The sequence below is a fragment of the Salarias fasciatus genome, chromosome 10, assembly GCF_902148845.1.
Source record: "Salarias fasciatus chromosome 10, fSalaFa1.1, whole genome shotgun sequence".
Taxonomy (NCBI): Eukaryota; Metazoa; Chordata; class Actinopteri; order Blenniiformes; family Blenniidae; genus Salarias; species Salarias fasciatus.
The window spans coordinates 11,405,601-11,426,736 of record NC_043754.1 but is presented as its reverse complement, the minus strand read 5'-3'; the positions used below and the strand labels follow the sequence as shown (position 1 = coordinate 11,426,736).

Here is a 21,136-nt window from a genome sequence, read left to right as displayed (position 1 = left end):
CGGCCTTCATATAACAAGTAGTTCTGGCCAAGCAGAGAATTGTAATGAATAATAATGGCCATTTGAGTAGGCAATTCTTATGAGATCATCTAATTATATGATATTCAATTCTTTCTTTCTGTGATGATGACTTCCACGGTATGTGACTGATAAAGCTGTCAGAGCTAAAAGAAAGCAGTGTGCAGTGGAGTGGCGTGCTGCATGAGCGCTCGGCTGCCATTGTAAAAGCAATATAAATGATAACAAAGATACGAGTCAACTGTGACCAAATGAATGTGATTTTTAGACTGTTTTTTATCTGTCTGTAATTAAGTTAAATTACTGAGATATGTAATGAAATGCTGGGCTTCGGCTTTGCTTTATATGCCTAAAGTCCATACCGCATACTAATGTTGTGATTTTGGTGTACAATTAGTCTTTAAAAAACACACTACTTTTTATTGGAAGTAGATGGGAGGGCACAATGGAGCTGCTTTTTTCTTTCTTTTGCGCTTTTCTTTTTCTCACTGCAAGAAAACCCCGGTCATTCATCTCTGTGACCCCTGACCTCCACCTAACGTCATCGTACAAAGTCACTTTTATGACTGAATATCTTCAATGAAAATTCCGTTTTTCCATTCATGCGCTTAACAAATTACTAAAAGTGAATAAAACTTCCTCGTACGAGATACTTTGACTCACCAGTGTGGACAAACATGTGTTTGACGTAGTTCTGTTTTGCAGTAAAGGTTTTACTGCAGAGAGTGCATTCGTAGGGCTTCTTCTCCCCGGAACCGAGTCCTCCTGCAGGCTGCTGCTGCTGAGCTGGCGCTTGTGGTACCAACATGGTGTTTGGAAACGGTGGCATCGCAGGGGGCGGCACGGCCACGAACTGGGGCTGCTGCTGGCCAGTAAGGTAAGAGAAAGGCTTGTGGTCTCTGGTCGGCTGTGTAGGAAACAGTGCGGGCAGGAAGTTGCTTCCAGCAGAGCCTAACACTTGGGAATTGCTGGTCACGGTGTGCTGCATCCTCAGGTTGCTGGTGTGTGATTCTGCCTGGCGTATGTACTGGGACATGGGACTGAGTTTGACTGAGTTTGACAGGGGCTGCATCATGCTACTGTCACTAGTGCTGTGGGAAGTGTCCCCGTCCTCGGCGTCGTGCACTTGCTCCGGGGACGAGTCGTTGACCTCTATCTGCACTGGGGCTCCTTCGCCGGGCTGCCCGTCCCCGCCTCCGTCTCGGCCGAAGCCCGGCAGGTACGGCTGCTGCTCCATGGTGTCCGGCTCAGTACTGATGGAGGAGCTCACCCCTGAGTCAAAACTTTCCACCTTGGACTCGCTCTCGACACCCTCGGTGTTGTCGGTGTCGTCCGGGCAGTCCGCCATATTGCCGTAGCAGTTGTACTCGTCTTCGGTCTCCTGCTTGATCTGCATCCCTCCTGTCTGAATGCGTACCGGTCGGGGCTGCTTGCGGCAGTGAGTGGACTCCGCCGTGGTGATGAAGCGGTCGACCGGCTGGGACCGCTCCTGGATGCGGTTCATCCAGGGCGGATCTTGAGACTGCTGGTCCTTCTGAGTGCTGAGGGTCGGGTCGTAATTCGGTGTCAGAGGGTTGATGTAAAGGGGGCGCTCGCGGGTGCCGTTGTGCACGGAGAGACCAGGGTAGGTGTAGAGTGATGTGTATGTACGATCTATGCTTTGCTGAGATGTTGCTTGCATATAACCTGACTCTGCGTCGCTGCTGGGCCCAGAGGTGCCGGACTCCGGCGTGCCGCGGGGCGTCTCCTGACCGGAGTCTCCCGGTATGACGGGGAACCCCCCCGGCCCGGCCAGGCCCACATTCTGGGACACGATGCGGGTGCACTCATCGATGACGGTCTTGATCTGGAGGATGCTGGCGGCAGTGAGGATCTGCAGGGCCTCCGACTGAGATACCCGCAGAATCCCACTGTACATAAAGTCAATCAGCTTTTGGATGGATTGCACTGAGACCACCGACGGGATCTCAATGTCGCTGTAGCCCAACAGCAGCTTGTCCTGAAAGAAAGGGCTTCCAGCGGCCAGCACGCACCGGTGAGCTCGCAGCATACTTCCATGGATCCGAACAGTCACGTCACAGAAGTGCCCACGGTTGCGCTGCTCATTGAGGGTCTCAAGTACAGAATTGCTGAAGTTGTGGAGATTGATGTTATGAATGCGCTCGGTCATCCCCTTGCAACTGATGTCACCTGTAAAGCAGGAAGCAACACACACCGGACTGAAAAACACACATACGCCACCGCACCGTGCACTGGATTACAAATAAAATATATGGTCTCACACACACACATGCATATATATGTACATGTTGCTTTAAAAGCAATGAAATAATTTATAACAAAATGCAACCATAGTGAGTAAATGCTTCACCATGAAAACATGACAAAACAACCGTTCCAAATATGTCATAAGCACGATTCCTGCTTTCATACAAACATTCTGCCCGAAACAATAAAACAGATGTGGCAATTCTAATATTTTCCTCGGTCCAGCCCCATGATATTAGGAAAAAGACTCAAATTATTTTCTCAGCTAAATCTGTTTCTTGAATAGAGGGTTAAAAAAATTCGACATCGCCGCAGTGAAGGACAATTAAGATGGTTTCCATCTAATTACTCCAAGTTTCTTTTCATTCAGCGAGGAGTGGCGCAGTTCCTACATCCTCCAGTAGGTGGAGCACTGAGCTCAGAGGACTGAGGGCTCTTTTGTTAGCCATGTGTTCACTGTGATGGCGCTTCCTAACTATCCTGAACACACCACATATGACCCGGCAGATCAGCCAGGGAGGTTATTCAAGACGCTTTCTGTGCTGGTAAGGAAAGAAAAGAAAGGAAAGGAAGGAAATCTATGCCTAACTCAGACGGGCGTGAAGTGGGAAAATTGTGTTTTTTTTTTACTATATCTATAAGATCCACTGATTTTGCACATAAACATGTGGAAGAGTATTTTTAAAGTGCAGCAGCTTATTTGATTTAGGCTTTTTAGCTTGAAAATTTTAAAAAAAGTGCAGTAATTTTGTTCTTTAAACCTGCATGAATCGTGTTCATTATTTTTGGGTAATTCATTTAAGCTCAATTAATAAAGGAAGCGATATTTTATTGATGAAAATACATTGGTTAAAGAGAGTCTTGTAACAGCGGACACAAATTATCTGTGAGAAGTTTGAAGAATCACGTTACAATTTGGAAAAGAGTACTACACCGAATAGAAATAAACGTAACAGTGGTACCAACAATAAACCCATATTTGACAGTGACAGATTTGTTTATTCAGGAAAGTAGAATTTTGCTAAAATTACAGAAGAAGCAGCACTAAAGTGTTAACACAAGTATTAATGCTTATCTCCAGCTTAGTTGCTTCAACATGGAAGGCTAAAAAAAAAAATAAATTAAATTAAAAATTAAACAGCAACAGTGCAGTACTCACAGTTAGATGACGTTTTGTTACGAAGATGCTTGTGTGGCTGGTGATGAAGAGCGGGTCAAGCTTCAGTTTGCTGGTGGAGATGGCTGATCAGAGGCCTGGTGCTAGGCAAGGCTGTCAGTCCTCTCTGTCCAAATCATGTGTTGCTCTGCTACAGTGTTTGGAGAGGGGGGAGAAAAGACAAAGACAAATCTTAATGCCACATATTGCCTCGTCGATATTGCCACTCCCTTAATGAACCCAGATCCTCAGCAACACGAGTATCTGCCACCAGCGTGCTGCAACAGATGTGTGAAGAGTTTTTACAGCGAGACGAATGGACGCTCCTGTGTGCATGAGCGCAAATTACGAATCAAGGTTGAATACATTATTGGCACAGCAGACAGGTCTCTTCTCAAGAATTATCTAAGCTGCTGAAGAACAAAACCACACCCTTCCTGAGAAAAACGATCTAAATTCCTCATAAATTTACACCAAAGACCTTTTTTCAATATTTTAGAAAATCTTTCAGTCACACTTCTGCACGTGTGAGGGTGTGTGTGTGTGTGTGTGTGTGTGTGTGTGTGTGTGTGTGTGTGTGTGTGTGTGAGAGAGAGAGAGAGAGAGAGAGAGTGAGACAGAGGGAGAGCACGTGTGTGTATGCAGACGCATCTGAGCTTTTTGTCCTTTTCAAATCCACACATGAAACAACACAATGTCTAATACAGATGTACGGCAGCATTAGGACGTAATAATAGAAAAGAGTCTAATATTAAACGCACAAGGCTCCCATTGAAAAACACAAGACAAGCATTCAACAACATCAAGCATGTGACGGGCTGGTTTGGTGACGCTAAGAAAGCCTGACACAATTGCTCTTATACTGTACAAACACATTAGTATGCAGACGTGTGACCTCAAAACTGGAAACAAAATGATGTCAAACCAACCACATTAAAGTCACACACTCCGCGCTATCATTCAAGGTCAGGCAAACTGGAGGAAAACACACTCAGCCAAGGCACAATCCCTTTTTTTTTTTTAACTAATTTTATCTTATTAGTCCCAGATTGTTCAAAATGCCGTCCTGTACAACCAACAAGGCTTTAGAAGTACCTGAAAATTAAACTGCGCATCCGACTGGAATATTTGTCATTAATTTGGGCTCAGATCGTAATTCCAAGGGCGATTTGACACTTAGATTTTTTTTTTTTTTGGTAGATGGAGTAAAGAAAAAAACGTTTTCGTAGCAGCCACACTTGCTACAACACGAACATGAAGTGCTCTCTGTTGAAATGCCAGCGACTACAATGTGCAGCTGAATGAACAGAACAGGGCTTGGATTTGACCAGACCTGCACATTAATGTTGACACAAATTATTCTTTTACAGCTCTTGAGTTCTTTGAAAGAACACACCTCCCACTATAAGAATCTGAGCTAGAAATTCAACGAGGAAAACAATTGGATTTCTTTTTTTTTTTTTTTTTTTCTCGGGCGAGTGACCTCTCTTGTTCCTCCACAAGCTTTGGTGGAGGCTTCGTGAGCTGCTTTTCTAAGCCGAGGTAACAGATCATAAATGCGCCTCAAAGATGACGATTTTATCCATAATTTAGCATGGAGAGGCAGAATATCTGGGAGAAAAGCACAGCTGAAGTGTAATAAGTGAAAACGCTGCGCTCGCTGACTGCTTTTGGGTCCACAGGCCCCACACTTTGAGGAGAACTGCATGCGGTGAGACGTGCGCGCTCCTGAAATGCTCGTCAGCCATTAAATCTGACGGCCTGATGCGGACAGGTAATGGCTTGTTTAGCCACTGTTTGTTCAGTGAAACCAAATCACACTTTGTTACCGATTTGGTCCTGGTTCGGGGGGGGGGAGTATTTTGATGTGAAATTCATAACCCTCACACCCAAAGCCAAATGTTAACTGCTTTTCTCTCAGCGATAAAACTTCATAGCGATAGTCACCAAATCCACATAAATAACCTGTTCAGGCCTTCTGTCTTTGACCCCAAAACCAGCCTGAACCTTAAAACAGGAGACAAAACTTAAAAGCAAAATGGACCCTGAACCATGACCCTGGTTTAGCTGTAACCCTTCCTTTATTCTGATAGTGATCACTACAATAACTGTGAATTCACTTTAAAAACATAATTTTTAAAATAAAAATCTGAATGAAATTAAGGCAAAATGCTTGGAACCAGTACAATGGCAAATATTTCAACTAGTTCCTTTTCCTGCTCAGTTTGGTTTTTACTTCCAGCTGTCTCCCAGAGCCATGAGCTATTTTTTTTCTTTATTTCCTTCTTTCTTTCTTTTTAAATGACCACTATGAGATAATGCAAACATGTATGTTCCGTCTGTGGCTTTCCCGCTGCCGTCCAGACATGTAAATACACCTGCCTAAGGGGTAAAGTGAGGTGAATGCAGGCAACAAAGGAGCAGGCCAAGGGAAGCAGGCTTCAGTTGCCCAGACTGCCACTCACAACAGTGATTCCATTTTAGCCGTGACACAGTGGGTGAGCAGCAGCCAGCGCCTACCTGCAGTGAATTCTAATCAGCCCAGGGGTCTGTCTCCCTCCCTCCCTCCCTCCTGTACCCTGCCTTGGACTAAAGGGGCTGATGATCCTTCAAAATTAATTAGATCCTTGTAGGAGGCGGCCATTTTCTTTCACTTGCTAATACTCAGCGAGGAGAACATTTTTTTTTTTTTTTTTTTTTAAATCAAACTAAATTCGGCGTGCGTTTCCCCACCCCCCGTATTGATTTCTTTCTCCGTGCGCTTCTACCTGTTTCCTGTTTCACCACGTTGAAACTCTCTCCCTCCCTGTGTCTTTTCCTTCCATCCGTCTATCTCCCCCGTCTGTGCCTCCTCCTCTTCCTCTCCCTCCCTCTCAAACCTTCCCCAACACCCTCCGCCCCTCTCCGGCTGCCTCCATGCTCCCAGCTCTGTGTCTGCCTCTGTGGAGTTTGCTGTCAATAAATCCCCAGAGGTCAGTTTGTCTGCTGGAAATCAGACACAATGCTTCAGACCGCCAGTGCAATGCATGCTCTGCTGCTGCCGCCACAACAAAGACTGAGGAGGGGTGGGAGGATGAGGGGAAGGGGGTAACAAAAAAAAAAAAAAGAAAAAAAAAAAAGGGGGAAGGAGAAATTAAGACCGGGAGATACGAGAGATGCAACTTCACCAGCCAGACTCCAGGTTAATCAGAAGCCCGTATTAGGTGACAAGCTCATGAAATACGCTGCATCGAATTGGACATTAGTTAATCAAGGGGGGGGGTTGGGGTGGGGTGGGGGTTAAAGCGGCGGGGATGGGGGATGGGGTGGAGAACAGACATAAGAGGCATGCTTATGAAAGAGCAGTATCAGCCATGTGAATAATGTACATCTTGAATATGCAAATACTGCTTACAACACACACCACAAGCATATATTCAAGGCCCCTTGGTACATTTCAATCTGGAGACAAAAGGGCCACGGGGCATTATGAAAAGCTCATGTCCATGCTTATGCATACAGCATCTTGATGAATTTGATGCCGAGCCGCACTTATGAGGAGTGTTTTGTGTTGCACCTTATTAGCAGTAAGTTTGTTTGAAATCTCCACTGCTTAACAACCGCCGTCCGACGTAGTAATTATTAATTTCAATCATCCATTCAGTGCGGACGCATTAGCATATAAACTAGCGGGAATCTTGCTTTAATGATATGGTTGGGACATGTGATCTAATGTAATTCAGTTCACAATGTAAATATGGAGTGAGGACAGTGGCAGATTTTAGGCAGCGACCAAGAGATGAAGTGTGGATCCGACGAGAGATATCCGAGGGGCGAGTTTGATAAAGGCACAGTTCGTGCCTCGCAATAATTGATACACGGACACAACTTGCTGTTATCAGTCAACAACTCAAATTAAATGTCAGCTAATGCTATTGTGCTGTAGCTCCCTTTGATCTGCACAATTAAAAATGATCGAAAATGATTCATCTCCGGCCAACAATGTGGTGTCGGCTGATTAAATCCGAGTAATTCAGAGCGCCATGTCTCTTATTACCTTTGAGTGTTCCTCTATAATGCTGCGAAGCACTTAACAGGTAAGTAATGCACCTAACTCACACACACTTCAGGAGAAACTGCAGCAAACACATCACAGTCTCCAGATTTAATTGATTTGCCTTTATAGCAGTCACTGAAAATCATCAACAAGCCCACGTAGGCTGTTGACAAGTTGAGCCAAGATTTTCACACAACATTTTTTCACTTCTTCGTCTCCCTTGACTGGAATCGTAGGGTGCAACATTACATTGCTGATGAAACATTTTTTTTTTGTGGAATTGGTCTAAAATGTAAATAAAGGGGAGTGAAAGCATCCTTCACGTACGTCTGATTCCGTGCGTTGTTCTTCTAACAATTACAACCTGGCTCTCTGGTGCGCTGAACACTCAGGATCAGTGATTCTTTCTTTGCGAGCACAGTTCAGGTTTTAAACTCATCATCAGGGACGCTTTTAAAAAACACGTAAACACCATAAAATAGAATTTCATTATTTCACAACACTTTTTTTTTTTTTTTTTCTCCTCTGCGAATGCACGGTCAGAGGCATCGTGAAGTAATTACACCAGTGTAACGTTATGACCGCGGCTCAATTGAAATTGCCTGAATAACTGTATTATGCTGGTTTCCTTTCTGTACGTCGTCCGCAAACAAGAACCACTGTTAACTCTTTGTGCTCCCCCTCCCAAATTCAGTCCAACAGTTCATGCCGAAGTTGCAGTGTAACTAAAACGTCTCTAATAGCACAGCAGATGAACGTGTTAAGATATGCAGTCCAACAGAAAGCCACGCAGTGTGACAGGATGTGCGGATTTCAAATAAATTCCTCGAGCAAACAAATAACAATAAACACTGCCACGCCATTACACAAGTAGGGGACAGTCAAAGTAAATTTTTTGACAGGACAGCTTGTTCAACTTCGTCATTTTCTGTCAAAAACACACCCACTGCCACCCGTTATCCATAGCAGATCCATTGTGTATTTACAGATGGGAGGATAATCTACTTCAAGTATACTGTTTTCAGACAAAGTCCACACTCACAAATTAGTAAAACTTGTAAATTTTTCCTACTGTAGATTATCAAGTTTCCTTTCAGAGCACACAGGGGAGAATAAAAACAAATAGCCGCTGCCGGCTATGGGCCATTAAAATTAAAGAAAGTACGTCACTTTGGTGATGGAACAGACGCTTTTGAAAAAAAAAAATATCTCAGTTGGCAAATGGCTGCGCTTTTGTTAATGAGCATTTGACCAAAAAGAACCATCTGACTACTCATATGACAGTCTCCAAAAGACCTCTAACCCCCGAAGCAGATAATGCTAAATTCAAGAGTTATCATTTAGGCACAAGTGTCCACAGCAACTGCCTCTCTACAGCTACTACACACATCAAGGACATTTCTCCTCTCCAAAAAAGGACCTCACAGGCCATTAGGAGATCCTCGTGAACCTACAGAGCCGCTCGTATAGGACTCGTCTGTCTATTACCGGGGTATCATGATGAAGAGGCCATTAATTCAGCGTGGCCAGAAATATTTAACATACAACTTGTGCATCTCTGTTTGTGTGTCTCCACGCGCGCCTGAATATAAAGCAGCGCAAGACCTCAACAAGTGGACTGTGTAGTTTAGGAGAACTGTAGCGCCGTTATATCTTAAAAAACAAAAAAAAGCCAGACTGTATCTCCTGACTTTGTGTCCTTGGGAAACAAACCAGGAAAACAAGCCTCAGTGTGCCAGATTTTGGCAAGACGTTGTGGGACCTGAGCTAATGAGCATACAGTCCGTACAAAACAACGTAGCCTTTCAATGTGTTTACATTAAGTGTGCACCATGTTGGTCTGGTGTTGTCACTAGAGAGACCAGAGAGAGAATGGAAATTATGCACACACACACACACACACACACACACACACACACACACACACACATACACACGCACAAACACACGGTGTTTTAAATTAAACTTTGCTGTATTCGTTTGTGGTGTATTTTTCAACAATGACACATTATTACACAAAAATGCCTTGTAAATGTGTTTGTAATGTGAACCTGGAATCTGGATGGCAATTTAACCACCGACAGTGAATTTGCATGATTATTCCACCATGTGCGAATGTAACTTCGAGCGACGTTGGGAGTTGCGCGCCATGTGTTTCACCGGCAGCTGCACGGGCGTGCACGAGCCAGCGCCGCGATGGTCCAGCACAGAACTTTTCACAAATGCATGAGGGGTGCTTAAAGCAGGTCAGCCCTGCAGTTTTACTAGCTGGTGTGTGATTGTGGGGTCAGCAGTACAGCCTCTTCATCCGGAATTTGGCAAGCTAGATACTGGAAATTCGGAAAGGATTCACCAGGCAAAAAGAAAAAAAAAAGAAAAGAAAAAAAAAATTACGTGCAGCAAAAAACGTGCATGCTGGAAAAGAGACGGAGACAAAGCAGAGGAGACAGTAAAAATGGACATGGTAAAAAAAAAAAAAAAGGTTTTATGATGCAATATATTTCTTCGGGCTGTAGCTACGGCAACAACAATACAAATGCCATCAGGCTGAGATAAAGCCGGGTTGTTACGCAGGTAAAATAATGATATCTTCATCGCAACAGATATTCCACGTACTGATTTTTCTCAGTATTTCAACACGATATTTAAACCACAAGACTAAATGAAGACATTCTGTGCTTATTTTAAGCCTCGTGGATGTTAGCGCTGTTTAGTGTATTTATAGAGAGGCAAGCTGTTGTGTAGTAAATACAGATTATATATGTCTCATCAGCTCATTTGACATATGACCCATCTAAAAGTGTAACGCTGACGCAGTGAAACACGGCCGTCCACAAGAGTGCCCTATACACACTAATACCAAGAGCCGGTGGGCTGGTCAAGTGGTCTGCAGGCCGGCTGAGCAATCGGAGTTAGCTCTAAGGACTTGAACTAAAGTTGGCACAAAGGTGCAGGATTCTGTTAAATCAACAAGTGAGAGCAATCAGACCACGTTGGGAAACTTTGTCCATACAATACAGTGTTGCAAGACAGATTTGTGAGGCAAGCCAACTCCGGAGTTTCACAAGAAAGAAGCGAAAGGCCAAAAACTCAGTATTTCCACCCTTTTAGAACCAAATCAATCTCTTTATTCAAAAAGCAAATTCAAAGAAGTCCAGATATTGTTTAGACATCTGAGCCGAGTGAAATGCCAGGGCAGTCCACAGAATGTGCAGATAAGTCATCTGTCCCATGAAAATATGGCTTCAAAAAAACACAATAAGGTCATTCATGTAAAGAGAGTATCAGTTGTCATAGGGCATTTTTAATGGGTAGAGTCATTTTGCAAAAACTGCTGGCTATACCCAGAATCCTCCAAGACATGCACTGTTTCTCAGCACGTACACCTTTGGAGATAACTAATGACAAGGGAAGGACAAAGATAAAGTCAAAAAACATGAAAGCCTATGATAGAAGACTGTTTATGAGCTTCATATAAGTCACATTTATCATTACTGAAGCAGTGCAGAGTGTTCCTTATGTGCATGTGTAAGATTTCCATCATAAAAACTGCAAAACTGTCTGTCAAAAACTTGAAAAATGTCCTCAAAATGATACTTTATGGCTCCTTTTTTTTCTCTAGGAGCTTGTTGTGTAGCATTCTGTTGTAAATTAGTTCAGCAGGAAGGTTCTTTTCTTTTTTTTTATATGCAAAACTTGCTTTTATTAGCCACCAAGCTCACAAATGACTGCAGGGGAAACTATGTTGGATTCACCAGTCGGTGTGGTTATACTAGTTCTATAGCATATTACAAGTTGTGTAAACAAAACCATGTTTTATTCTTCACCGGGACAGAAAAAAAATCCCTCAGAGTTTGTTCAGTACATTCTCTCCTGGATTGAGTGTTTTATTTTTGTTTTTTCTGTGACAGGAGCCTCTATTTTTTTCCTGAGTTTTTACCTACTGGGGTGTTGGCTCCTAAAAGCACGGATTGTATTTTTTTTTATTATTTTTTTGGATTAATTTCTGCTCTTTTTTTTTTATTATTATTACCTGTTTGCTTTGTTGTTGCCCACTGTGCCCTCTCCCCCTCCCCTGAAAAAAACAGGCCTCAATGGCATCGCTTTGGAAACATCAATAATAATGTTTGAAGCGGATACATTTAATTAAAAGACATTTATGTGACAGTGAGGTAATTAGTGCAGTTTTGTTTTTTGTTTTTTTGGTTATGCACTTTTACTTTTGCTATTTTACTTCTTCCACTGAGAAAAACCAGCGTAGCTGTGCAAATTTGCAATTAAAGCAAATCCTGGTTGGTTTGTAATGTGCCTCCATTACCTTCCTTGGCTAACGTTGCTTGTTGCTATGCAGAGTGTGACTACCAAGACTACAAGATATTTGTTCGCCACCACTGCACTTCTCATTATGACTGGTGCACGTTGGCGTAGTGGGTCGTGCTGCCCTCTCCGATCCGTTCTATGTACAGAAAAACACAGAGTCACCGCAGAGTCACCGCGGCGGAGCGGTGACATGACATGAACTCCTGTCAGCTCCATTTATGATAATCAACTGGCTCTTTGCCCCTTGCTAATGCTCATGAATTGCTGGTCAGTGCGGTCCGCTGAACGCGGCGGAATACTTATCTTTGATGGTAACGATCTATAGCTCATAAGCCCCCGGGTGTAACCCAAGCTGATCAGCTGTTTCTGGTAACATTACTATAAAAGTCATGCCGCACGGCCGCGAGTATTTTCAGCAGATCACATCACAAACGCGCTGCTTCCAAGTCATTTGTATCGTCATGCCGAGATCGAGGGATTTAGTGGGACTGCTGCCTCGTTTTCAATTTGGGTGTTTTTTTTTTTTTTTTCCAGTCGTATTTTCGGCAGCAGGAGGGCTTCTTTTCAACTAATCGAGTGTATCTTTAATAGCTGGCTCCTTCGTACCTCTGTTAGTGTCTTTCACTGTTAGCCCAGTGACCCGCCTTCCTCTAAATGCATGTTGGGATACGCTGGACTGACCCTGAACAGAAGTAGGAATGAAAAAATGCCGCGCGAGTGAATGACTGTTGAGACACTAGCCAACAGCAAAGCCGAAGACAGTCAAAGCCCAGAAAAGACATTTTGTTTGAAATGCATTCACGTCAGTTAACCTATTCATGGAAATTTCAAAAGAAAAAAACTGCTCAGTGTTAGTTTACATAGCAGCTTAGACAAGATCTTTTTTTTTTTTTTTCCCCCCCTTAAGTTTACAAAACAACCGAAAAACAATGTGGCACCGCTGCCAGAAATGACAATTATTACTCAGCTGTTTTAAAACACCCGGACATCCCGTGGACACACGGACGACATCTGCCTGTTAAATGTAGTCCAAGTGTTATGAAAGCCGCCGGAATGATCGCACCAGTTCACTTTCTTTATCACTGATGAGTGTAAAAACTCACCGTATAACGAGCCTGGCAACTTTGGCAAAACTGAACATTTGCCTTTGCCATTTGTTTGCCGCCGAACAGGTTAGGCACGCGTTTCCTTAGCAGCCTGTACCAACTGTCGAAAACAAACCATAAAAACAACAATAAAAAAGAAGGCTATCATGCTATCGTGATAATGATTCTTTTTGATGTTGCTGAAACAGATAGCTGTTTGGTTGAATTGATAGTCGCTTCCAGATTTTTTATTTTAAAATCTGACAATAAGAAAGTACATTTGAAGGCGAGAAAGAAACAGACGGTGCTAGAGCTGATAATCTCCCCATTTTCATGATGCAAATTTTTTAAAGAAAATTCTCAGCTAAATATTTCCTTTCAGAAGGCAAAATGCCTGACACTGATTTCCTGCAGCTGCATTTCCAAGAATCTGACTCAATGAAAAAAAACAAACTGTTTTAGATTCTGTGAAAATCCTTCAAAGCTCCCACAATCTTAATTTTTAAGAGAAAAACAACACAAATGCCATTGTGTCAATAATTCCCCAAGTTTACCCAAAGCACAGCGCATACCGATGTACCTTGAGTGAGACTGTGCACAGTCTTAACATTTTGGCTGCCGTGAGTGCAGTTTACTGGCACGAGGCTTAAAAAGTCTTCCTCATGCCAAGACTGAAGTAGAGAATTCACTTATCCTCTGTATAATAGTTTAAAAAGTTACTAAGTGTTCTGGTACTCTTTTACTTTCTTAAACCCTCCTCGGATACTTTCTCGTTCAACCAGGCAGCGCTGCTTGTAGAAAACCATATGGGTAGCAGGGTGAACTGAGGACACACATGCACCTTGGCAAACATACAACTTCGCTATTAGAATCCAGGATACATTTTTCACATCAGCTGAATACTTTGGCCTGTGCATGAGCTTAAAGAGGGAGAATACCCATTGAGTTTAAACGTTACTGTCCCTCGTGTAAATGAGGTTTATCTCTCAAAGGTGTAGGATTGCAGCAAGTTTTTCTGTCTTTTTTTTTTTTTTTTTTGACAAGTTGAGAAAGAGAGAAACAGAGAGAGGGAGAGAGAGGAAAAAAAAAAACTTCTGTGCTGGTTGTGAAACAACTTCGGCTCAAGTTGTTACATGACATTCGGGTGTTACAGAACATACACATGACTTTTAATGAAATGCTTAAAAAGCAACCGGGCAAATATAAAGACAACAATCTGTTTGCAATTTCAGGAAAGGTAATGGAAACACATGCTCACATCCACAAACCAGACTGTTTTCACTATATGCACTGTATAGCTATGAAACAAGAGGGCTGTACATGTAGAAAAAAAATAACAGTTGATGAAACTGTTGCAGAGGATGGCATCATATATCTGGAGAAAATTAAAAAAAAAAAAAAACTGATCTTATAGAAGCTGCACCATAGCACAGGCTGCTACAGTATCACAATATTGCATGAGTATTACATTGAGTGTATGACGAAGTGCTCCCTGTTGACTCTTCATTTTATTTTAATAGAGTTTTTAAAAAAAAATTTCCATAATCAACCCCCCAAACGCTGTTTTAGTTACCATCAAGCAATGTAAAAACTAAACATAGTAACCGTGTGTCATAAGTCTCTGTAAAGTTTTATACGTGAACAAAGCTTCCTGACAACTGCCTGGCACATTGGAAAATACTTATTCAGAGTCAATGTGTGCTTTCACTACACATTCCTGTGATACTTTCAGGGAAGGGAAGACAACTCAAAAACAAACCTCTTTTGAAAACCTGAAAAGCATGCCATGAAGTTTTGTGTTTGGCAGTTTTCCTACACGCCGCATGATTTGAAAGTCACACAGTTTCAAGAGAAAGTTTTATAAAAGTCACTGTCATGACCAGGCTTTTGGATTCTGCCTGCCAATTTGTTAAAAGCATGAGGTTTTTTTTTTTTTTTTTTTCTAAATCCTTCCCCGTGAATCGAGAAAGAAAAGAGGCAGTCTACAGCTGTCACACACGTCTTCTTTAAGCACTACACACGGATAATACACCCTGATTGGTTGCACAATAATAACCTTTAGTTTCCTGCCAAAATGTCTTTTTATCCTGGCGTAGTAACCTCATCAATAAACAAGATACATTTTCCCCCTTAAACAAAGGATATAATGCTCTATCCTCGCCTCATAGCTGGAAGGAAATCACCATTACTCTGTGGAGCTGTGTGTTTTTTTGTGTTGCATAATGCAGCTAAAGGGGGAAATTCTTCCTTTAATTACAAAGGCAGCCTATACTGAGTGTCAGTAGTTTTTGTCACTGTGTCATTAGTATTTTTAAAAACCAAAAAGAAATATGAGAAGCATGCTATGTGTGTGTGTGTGTGGGGGGGGGCAAAAAAGGTGATTTGTGGCTTGAAGGATTTGAGCCAGTTAGCCAGGAGGTGGCTAGTCTGCCAATAACTTGTACTTTGTAAAACGTATACTAACAATCCACCACGACACAAGTGGCCAGCAGTCACTAATTTACTCAGATCAAGCAATAGAAAGAACTGAATATCATTTTTATAGCAAAATACTTAAAAAAAATATATAATCTGAGGCTTTGAGAGTGTAACCGACTAGCAGTGACTAATACAGTGAGAAATATAAATAAAAGAAATAAGTGTGCCATGTGTACTGCCTTTTTTCCCTCTGAAGCTTTGAGGGTATGAGTTTTTTAGGGTTGCCATGGTAACCAGGGACTCAAATGTAGCGTTGTAACTGAGTTTGAACAGACATCAGGTAAGAAACTCTACGTGCCCTTCTTACACTAAACTGAATATTGAAGCACCGAGTCTCCAAACACCTCCGAGCCTTTCCTCTCCACAATTATGGGACTTATTAACTTTACGACGAACACCTGAAAACAGTCTCAGATGGCAATCGCTCATCAAAGATTAGTTTTGCTCCATGGGGGGGGATATTCTTCTAATGAGCATTGTACAGGAACAAACAAAAAAAAAAAAGGAGGAGAGAAAAAAAAGAGAAGAAGAATGAAAAAAAAAGCTGGGAAAGGATAAACTGTGCCAGAGACAAAAAGGCCAAGCAGTTAACAAGCGCTGTGACATTCTGGAAGCTATCCACAAAGTGGCTTGTTATATCGATGGATCTCTACTGCATTCCCAAAATGGCTGCCAAATATGTTCAACTGGGCTAGACAAAGTGCCAGAATGGACTCAAGTGCAAGTCTTTTGTCATGCGATGATTTAACACCCGACCTTAAATTTTAAATCATCACACTAATTTCACTTCATTTGAATAGATTGGAAAAGCGCTCCTCATATTTATTTGATTCAGATTCAGAAATTCTTCTTTTTTTTTTTTATTTTGTCAGTTCAGCCTAAAACTGTTGTGGACATAATATAGTTTGACTACACACAAAAAAAAGAAGGAAATTTAAATGACAAAATGAAGAGCTCTGTGTGGATTAGAGGACTGAGGTGAATTTCACTCATGACCAATATTACATACTCTCTCCTACTTCGCCCGTCCTTTCCACTGTGTAGTGTAATTAAGTAGCAAAGCCCAAAAATCTCTTGAACAGAGCTGCAATAAAATGACATGGAGATGCATTTAGAAATTGAATTACGTGGGGCATGGGCTGCCAGGATTACCTGGTGGAAGCCTGGTGAAGATGGGCGCATGGTGGAGGGACACCAGCAACCAAAACTGTAGCATTGCGGAGGTTTCAGAAAGATGTCTCTGTCTTATCTATTTGGGCAGCAGTGTCATTACTGCACTTAAATTTTTTTGGAATACTGACCTGCCATCTGTGAGCATGTACAGTACAAGATGATTGTTTTTTTTTCTTCTTTTTCTTTTTTCTTTTTTTTTTTTTTGTTACATCTCTCTTCCAAAGAAGCAACTCGTTACATGAGTGCAGCATGGTCCCCTTACACATTTTCACTTGAGTAAACCCAAATAATCAGGTGGGAGAAATGTGCGAAAGCGTGACTAAATCAGTCAAAAAACACTTGAAAACTGAACGCCGTGGACGCATCATGCCAGTTTTGTTGGTCAATAATAAATGGCTGAATGCGAAAAGAGGGTGACAAGCTACAGAGGACGAGTGAAGGATGGTGAAGCCAAAAAAAAAAGGGGGGGTAAAAATGGGATTGATTGCAGGGTGTGGATTAACTGAACCCCCCCTTCCTCCCTCCCTGAACCCCCCTTTTTCCTGTGAGCAGGTCCACATTTTTATCTGAGCCGGGTCTCCTTCATTCAATCACGACTTTGCTTGATCTGCAGACGTACTCTTAAATATTCATTAGTCATGGGTGGGTTTTAGCCGTGACACAAAAAGCAGGCAAATGGCAATGGCTCCAACACTGTGAATATTAATGTATACATCTGGAATATATACATACAAATACTCTTCAATCGGGGTACAATTGGGCACCTGATACTCGGACTACAAACACTCCCAAGGCACATAATGGCTGACTCTCCCAGCAGCTACTGTACACCTCTGTGCTGATTAAAAAAAACAGAAAAACTGAGAGGTTTTGACATGAAGCCACAGCGAGAGCTCACTTATAGACAAGACAAGTGCTCTCCAAACCATCAAACAATAAAAATGTCCAACAATGCTTGTGTTAAGTTTTTCTCCCCCCCCCTTTTTGCAGAGTTTCTTCTCAAACAGAGGGGATTCAATCCAGCATACACGTTGTGACAGTATAATTTTTACTTTCCCACTACTCACTCACCCACATGCAACCTGTCAAATCACTGCGCTCTAATTCACAGGACACATTTACAATTGTGCCAGGCTCAAGTCTCACATCAAGGTGAAATGTAGCATTCCTGCTCCACGGAGCCGCTGCTGCTGCTGCTGCTGCACGCTCAGCTGTGTTCTCCAATCGTGTCCATTCAGAAAACAAATGATCCAGTGCAGCGGCCAATTACATAACCGAGCCTATAGGACTGCAACGCATTTACGTTGTGGAGGCATATTCTTCTGAATGAAGGCGGAGAGAGGAAGTGATCACAACAAAAGTGAAAAGAGATGAACGCACAATTACGCTGGGGAGAGGGAAAAAAAATCTACACATTCACTCACTCTTACACACACACACACACACACACACACAAGTGCACATCCACAGACCGTGTCTGCGCGCGGCGGGGACACGGACACGGACGCAGCGCGTGGACGGGCTCTCCTTCCCTCCGGTCAAACCCGGGACCGGCCTTCTCGCGCACGAACGGGCGACCTGGCCCGTTGACCACAGCAGAGGCAACCTCTGACATGACTAATGTGTTGACGCAAAGCGCGATACCTGCGCGCAACTTGCGAGCGCGTGGCCATTAATCAAGGGACAGGACGTGCCCGAACTATCCGCGTCGCTTTATAAGAGACACATGGACATGCTGTCTTTACTCTCTTTATCTGACAAAGCCAGCGGCTTAGGGACAACATCTGTTTGCCTCATGCACGCACGCACGCTCTCCGTCCCCCTTTTACCCCCGTCCTCACACACAGACGCGCGCACGGTCGCGGGCTGGTACACGGAGACCTTAAAGAACAAGACTGACATGTTGCTCGGGATAAAACTCCCCCATGGCTCTTTCCCTCATTTTTTTTTTTTTTTTTTTTTTGGGAGGGGGGAGGAAAGGCGTCGCTCGATTTCATTTTTTATTGCGCTGACCTGAAGACATTTAACTTTACCCAAGAGGTGAAGCACCTCTGCGTGCTCATCTTTTAAACAGAAGCAAAGCAAATCACGAGTTGTCCGAGATTTTTTTTTTTCCTTATTTTTTTTGGTTACAAAATGTCTCAAACGGAGCACAGAAAGCGCCTCTTGCAACTTTAATTACAACGGAGCATGGCCCCATATCTAGGCCATCCTTTGCCAAAACTGCCTCACACCGAAACCCTTTTTTCACCTACAGTAGACTGTGAATAAAAAGCGGATTGCGACACTTAAAGTGATCATTCTTTTTTTTTTCTTTTCCTTTCCTTCTTTTTGGGAGAAACATGGCACCAAAAATCCAGATCAGAGTCCCACCGGGTCTAGTTCTTATTTCTCTCAGAAACTGAACCTGCGGTATTGTTTTACCTTCGCATACAATATAAGCCAGCCTTCCTCCGCTTGCAGAGCACATCTTAACGTAACCCAATCTCATAAATGCCACGCCGTATTGATATTAATTCACAAAAAAAAAAAATAAAAAAATAAAAAATGTAGGCTAGACATCTGTCTGAGTAGAAGCGCTGCGCGAGCAGCGGCTGCTTTTATCCTATATTTCAGAGCAAGAGGGGGGGGGGGAAACACACACACACACCTTGCCAGCAAGTTCAACAAACTGAAAATGCGCTGAAGAAATAGATTCGTAGTATGAGTGCGATACGGTGGTAAAATACAATCAGGAAACGCGTTTCCGATGACTCAAATAACTGACCTAAAAGCCAAATGCGCACGTCGGCTGCCACAGTTGTTCCGGGCTCAGTGTGTAAAATGTGAGCGAGCATCGCGGAGGCTCTGAGACTGAGAGACAGACCTGAGAGCTCACTTTGACCGGAGTAGTATTGTTCTCAAGTGTCCCCCCCTATGCAAAAAGCTCCCGGGTACACCCGAAAGTGCGGGGCTTGGAGGTAAAAGGGGGCACGGTGAGAATCATGACAGATGGGGAAACTTGCGTCATGCCAGGGCAGCGCGTTTTTCTACTCGAATATAAATGGGCAAACAAAAATCCCCCCCAAAAAAACTGAGTGCCCCCTTTCAACACGGGGGGAGCTCGTTTCGGTACATTTCATGCACCGCACACGCGTTTATTGGACGTCCGCGGTCTCCCAAAAGAATGAAGTTTCCCGATAATGAAGAGCTTTAATATTAGGCTGGTGAAGGGAAGCACAACTACATGGAAGTCAGTGGCATTTCATGCATTTCAACCCAAAAGTCAACAAGCGTGTTTCCCTCTCCGATACAGAAAATTGCTCTAATTTCTCTCCTTTAATATCAGCGTTAGAGATGTAGTAAAGACCCATCCCTTTTCCTACTTTTCTCAATTTCTTACCTGCACTTCGAAGCTCGTTCAAAAAGTGGCGACAGCGTTTCCACGGCTCCCCGTTCTCCCCCGACGACGCGCGTTTAGTTTTTTTTTTTTAATATGTTCCTTTACTTTGTTTCATTTCTCACTTCCATCTTCTTTTCATCTCATCAATAAACACACGCTGCAGCCTACCTTCATAGAGCAGCTCGGTTCAAGTGTGCCCTCCCATTTTTTAACTATACATCGAGTACTTTGAGGGGTGGCGGTGGTGGAGGGGGGGGGGGCAGCAGGCAGGCACGCCTTTTCACTTAAAGCTGCTATTGGAAGAACAGTGCACTGTCTTGGGTTGGATCAGAAACCCGTCAACATTATTATGCCCCAATCGCAGGAAGCACAGTGGGACGGTGGAACCGGCTCCATTATGGTTCTCTGGAAGTGGTGGGAGTTATAGTAATAGTAGTTGTAGTAATAGTGCTCATCCCACATGATGTCTTTAAGTTTACTCCTGCCTGAAAGGCAACGCGGCAGCCTTTTCTCTCTCTCTCTCTCTCTCTTTTTGTGTGTGTGAGTGTGTGTGAGTGGGAATCGTGGTGCGAAATGAAACGAAACCTAATAAGGATGCGGGTTGAAACAGGTTTCCAGTGATGATACGCGCCAGACGTTCAGCACGTCCCTTTTCCCTATGAATCGCCCACGTCTCATTTCATCAATATACTTCCCGGCGCGGCTCGCGGCGCACACCACGCAACCGCCGGCGTCCACAAATGTGAATGAACTGTGAAATCTGTGCCCAGTTCGGATCAAAAGGACGGGAATTGTCAGTTATGTGTCCATCATGCGTCTGAACTTTGCATTGGAAGCCGCCTCTGCCAGTACAGTAAGCCAGCTGCGCCGCGCGCTCCCATTGGACGGCGGCGCTGCCAATCATCTCCGGCACCAACAAGCTAGATTGTCTGCCGTGTCTTCTACTTTCTACGCATTTCTATTTTCTCATTTATTTATTTTTTAACGTCCCGAGCTGACCTCGAGTTTGCGAGCAGGGGAAAAAATGGTGTCGGTTCAGCCGGCCAATCAGATTTGGAAGAGCGATTGCTTTTTTTCTCTTGTTGTTGTTGATTTTTTTTTTCTTTTTGTCATTATCCAATGCCTTGAGATATATTGTGGCTGGCGTAGAAAAAAGGCAGCAATGGGTCATGTGGGATCCCCCCCGCACCCACCGCCTTAATGCCCCCTCCCTGTCTAGA

At 43.3% G+C, this 21,136-nt stretch overlaps 1 protein-coding gene across 1 annotated transcript in view; it reads right to left on the bottom strand.

The window, feature by feature from the left end:
* zbtb20 (zinc finger and BTB domain containing 20) overlaps positions 1-20,154 on the bottom strand; it is a 33,864-nt gene extending 13,710 nt beyond the window's left edge. The window contains exons 1-3 of the mRNA XM_030100528.1: positions 19,917-20,154; positions 3,446-3,593; positions 682-2,208 (exon numbers count right to left, since the gene is read on the bottom strand). Coding sequence (XP_029956388.1) covers positions 682-2,188 — 1,507 coding nt within the window. The 5' untranslated portion in view covers positions 2,189-2,208; positions 3,446-3,593; positions 19,917-20,154. The remainder of the gene's footprint in view (positions 1-681; positions 2,209-3,445; positions 3,594-19,916) is intronic.
* Positions 20,155-21,136: the final 982 nt, after the last annotated feature.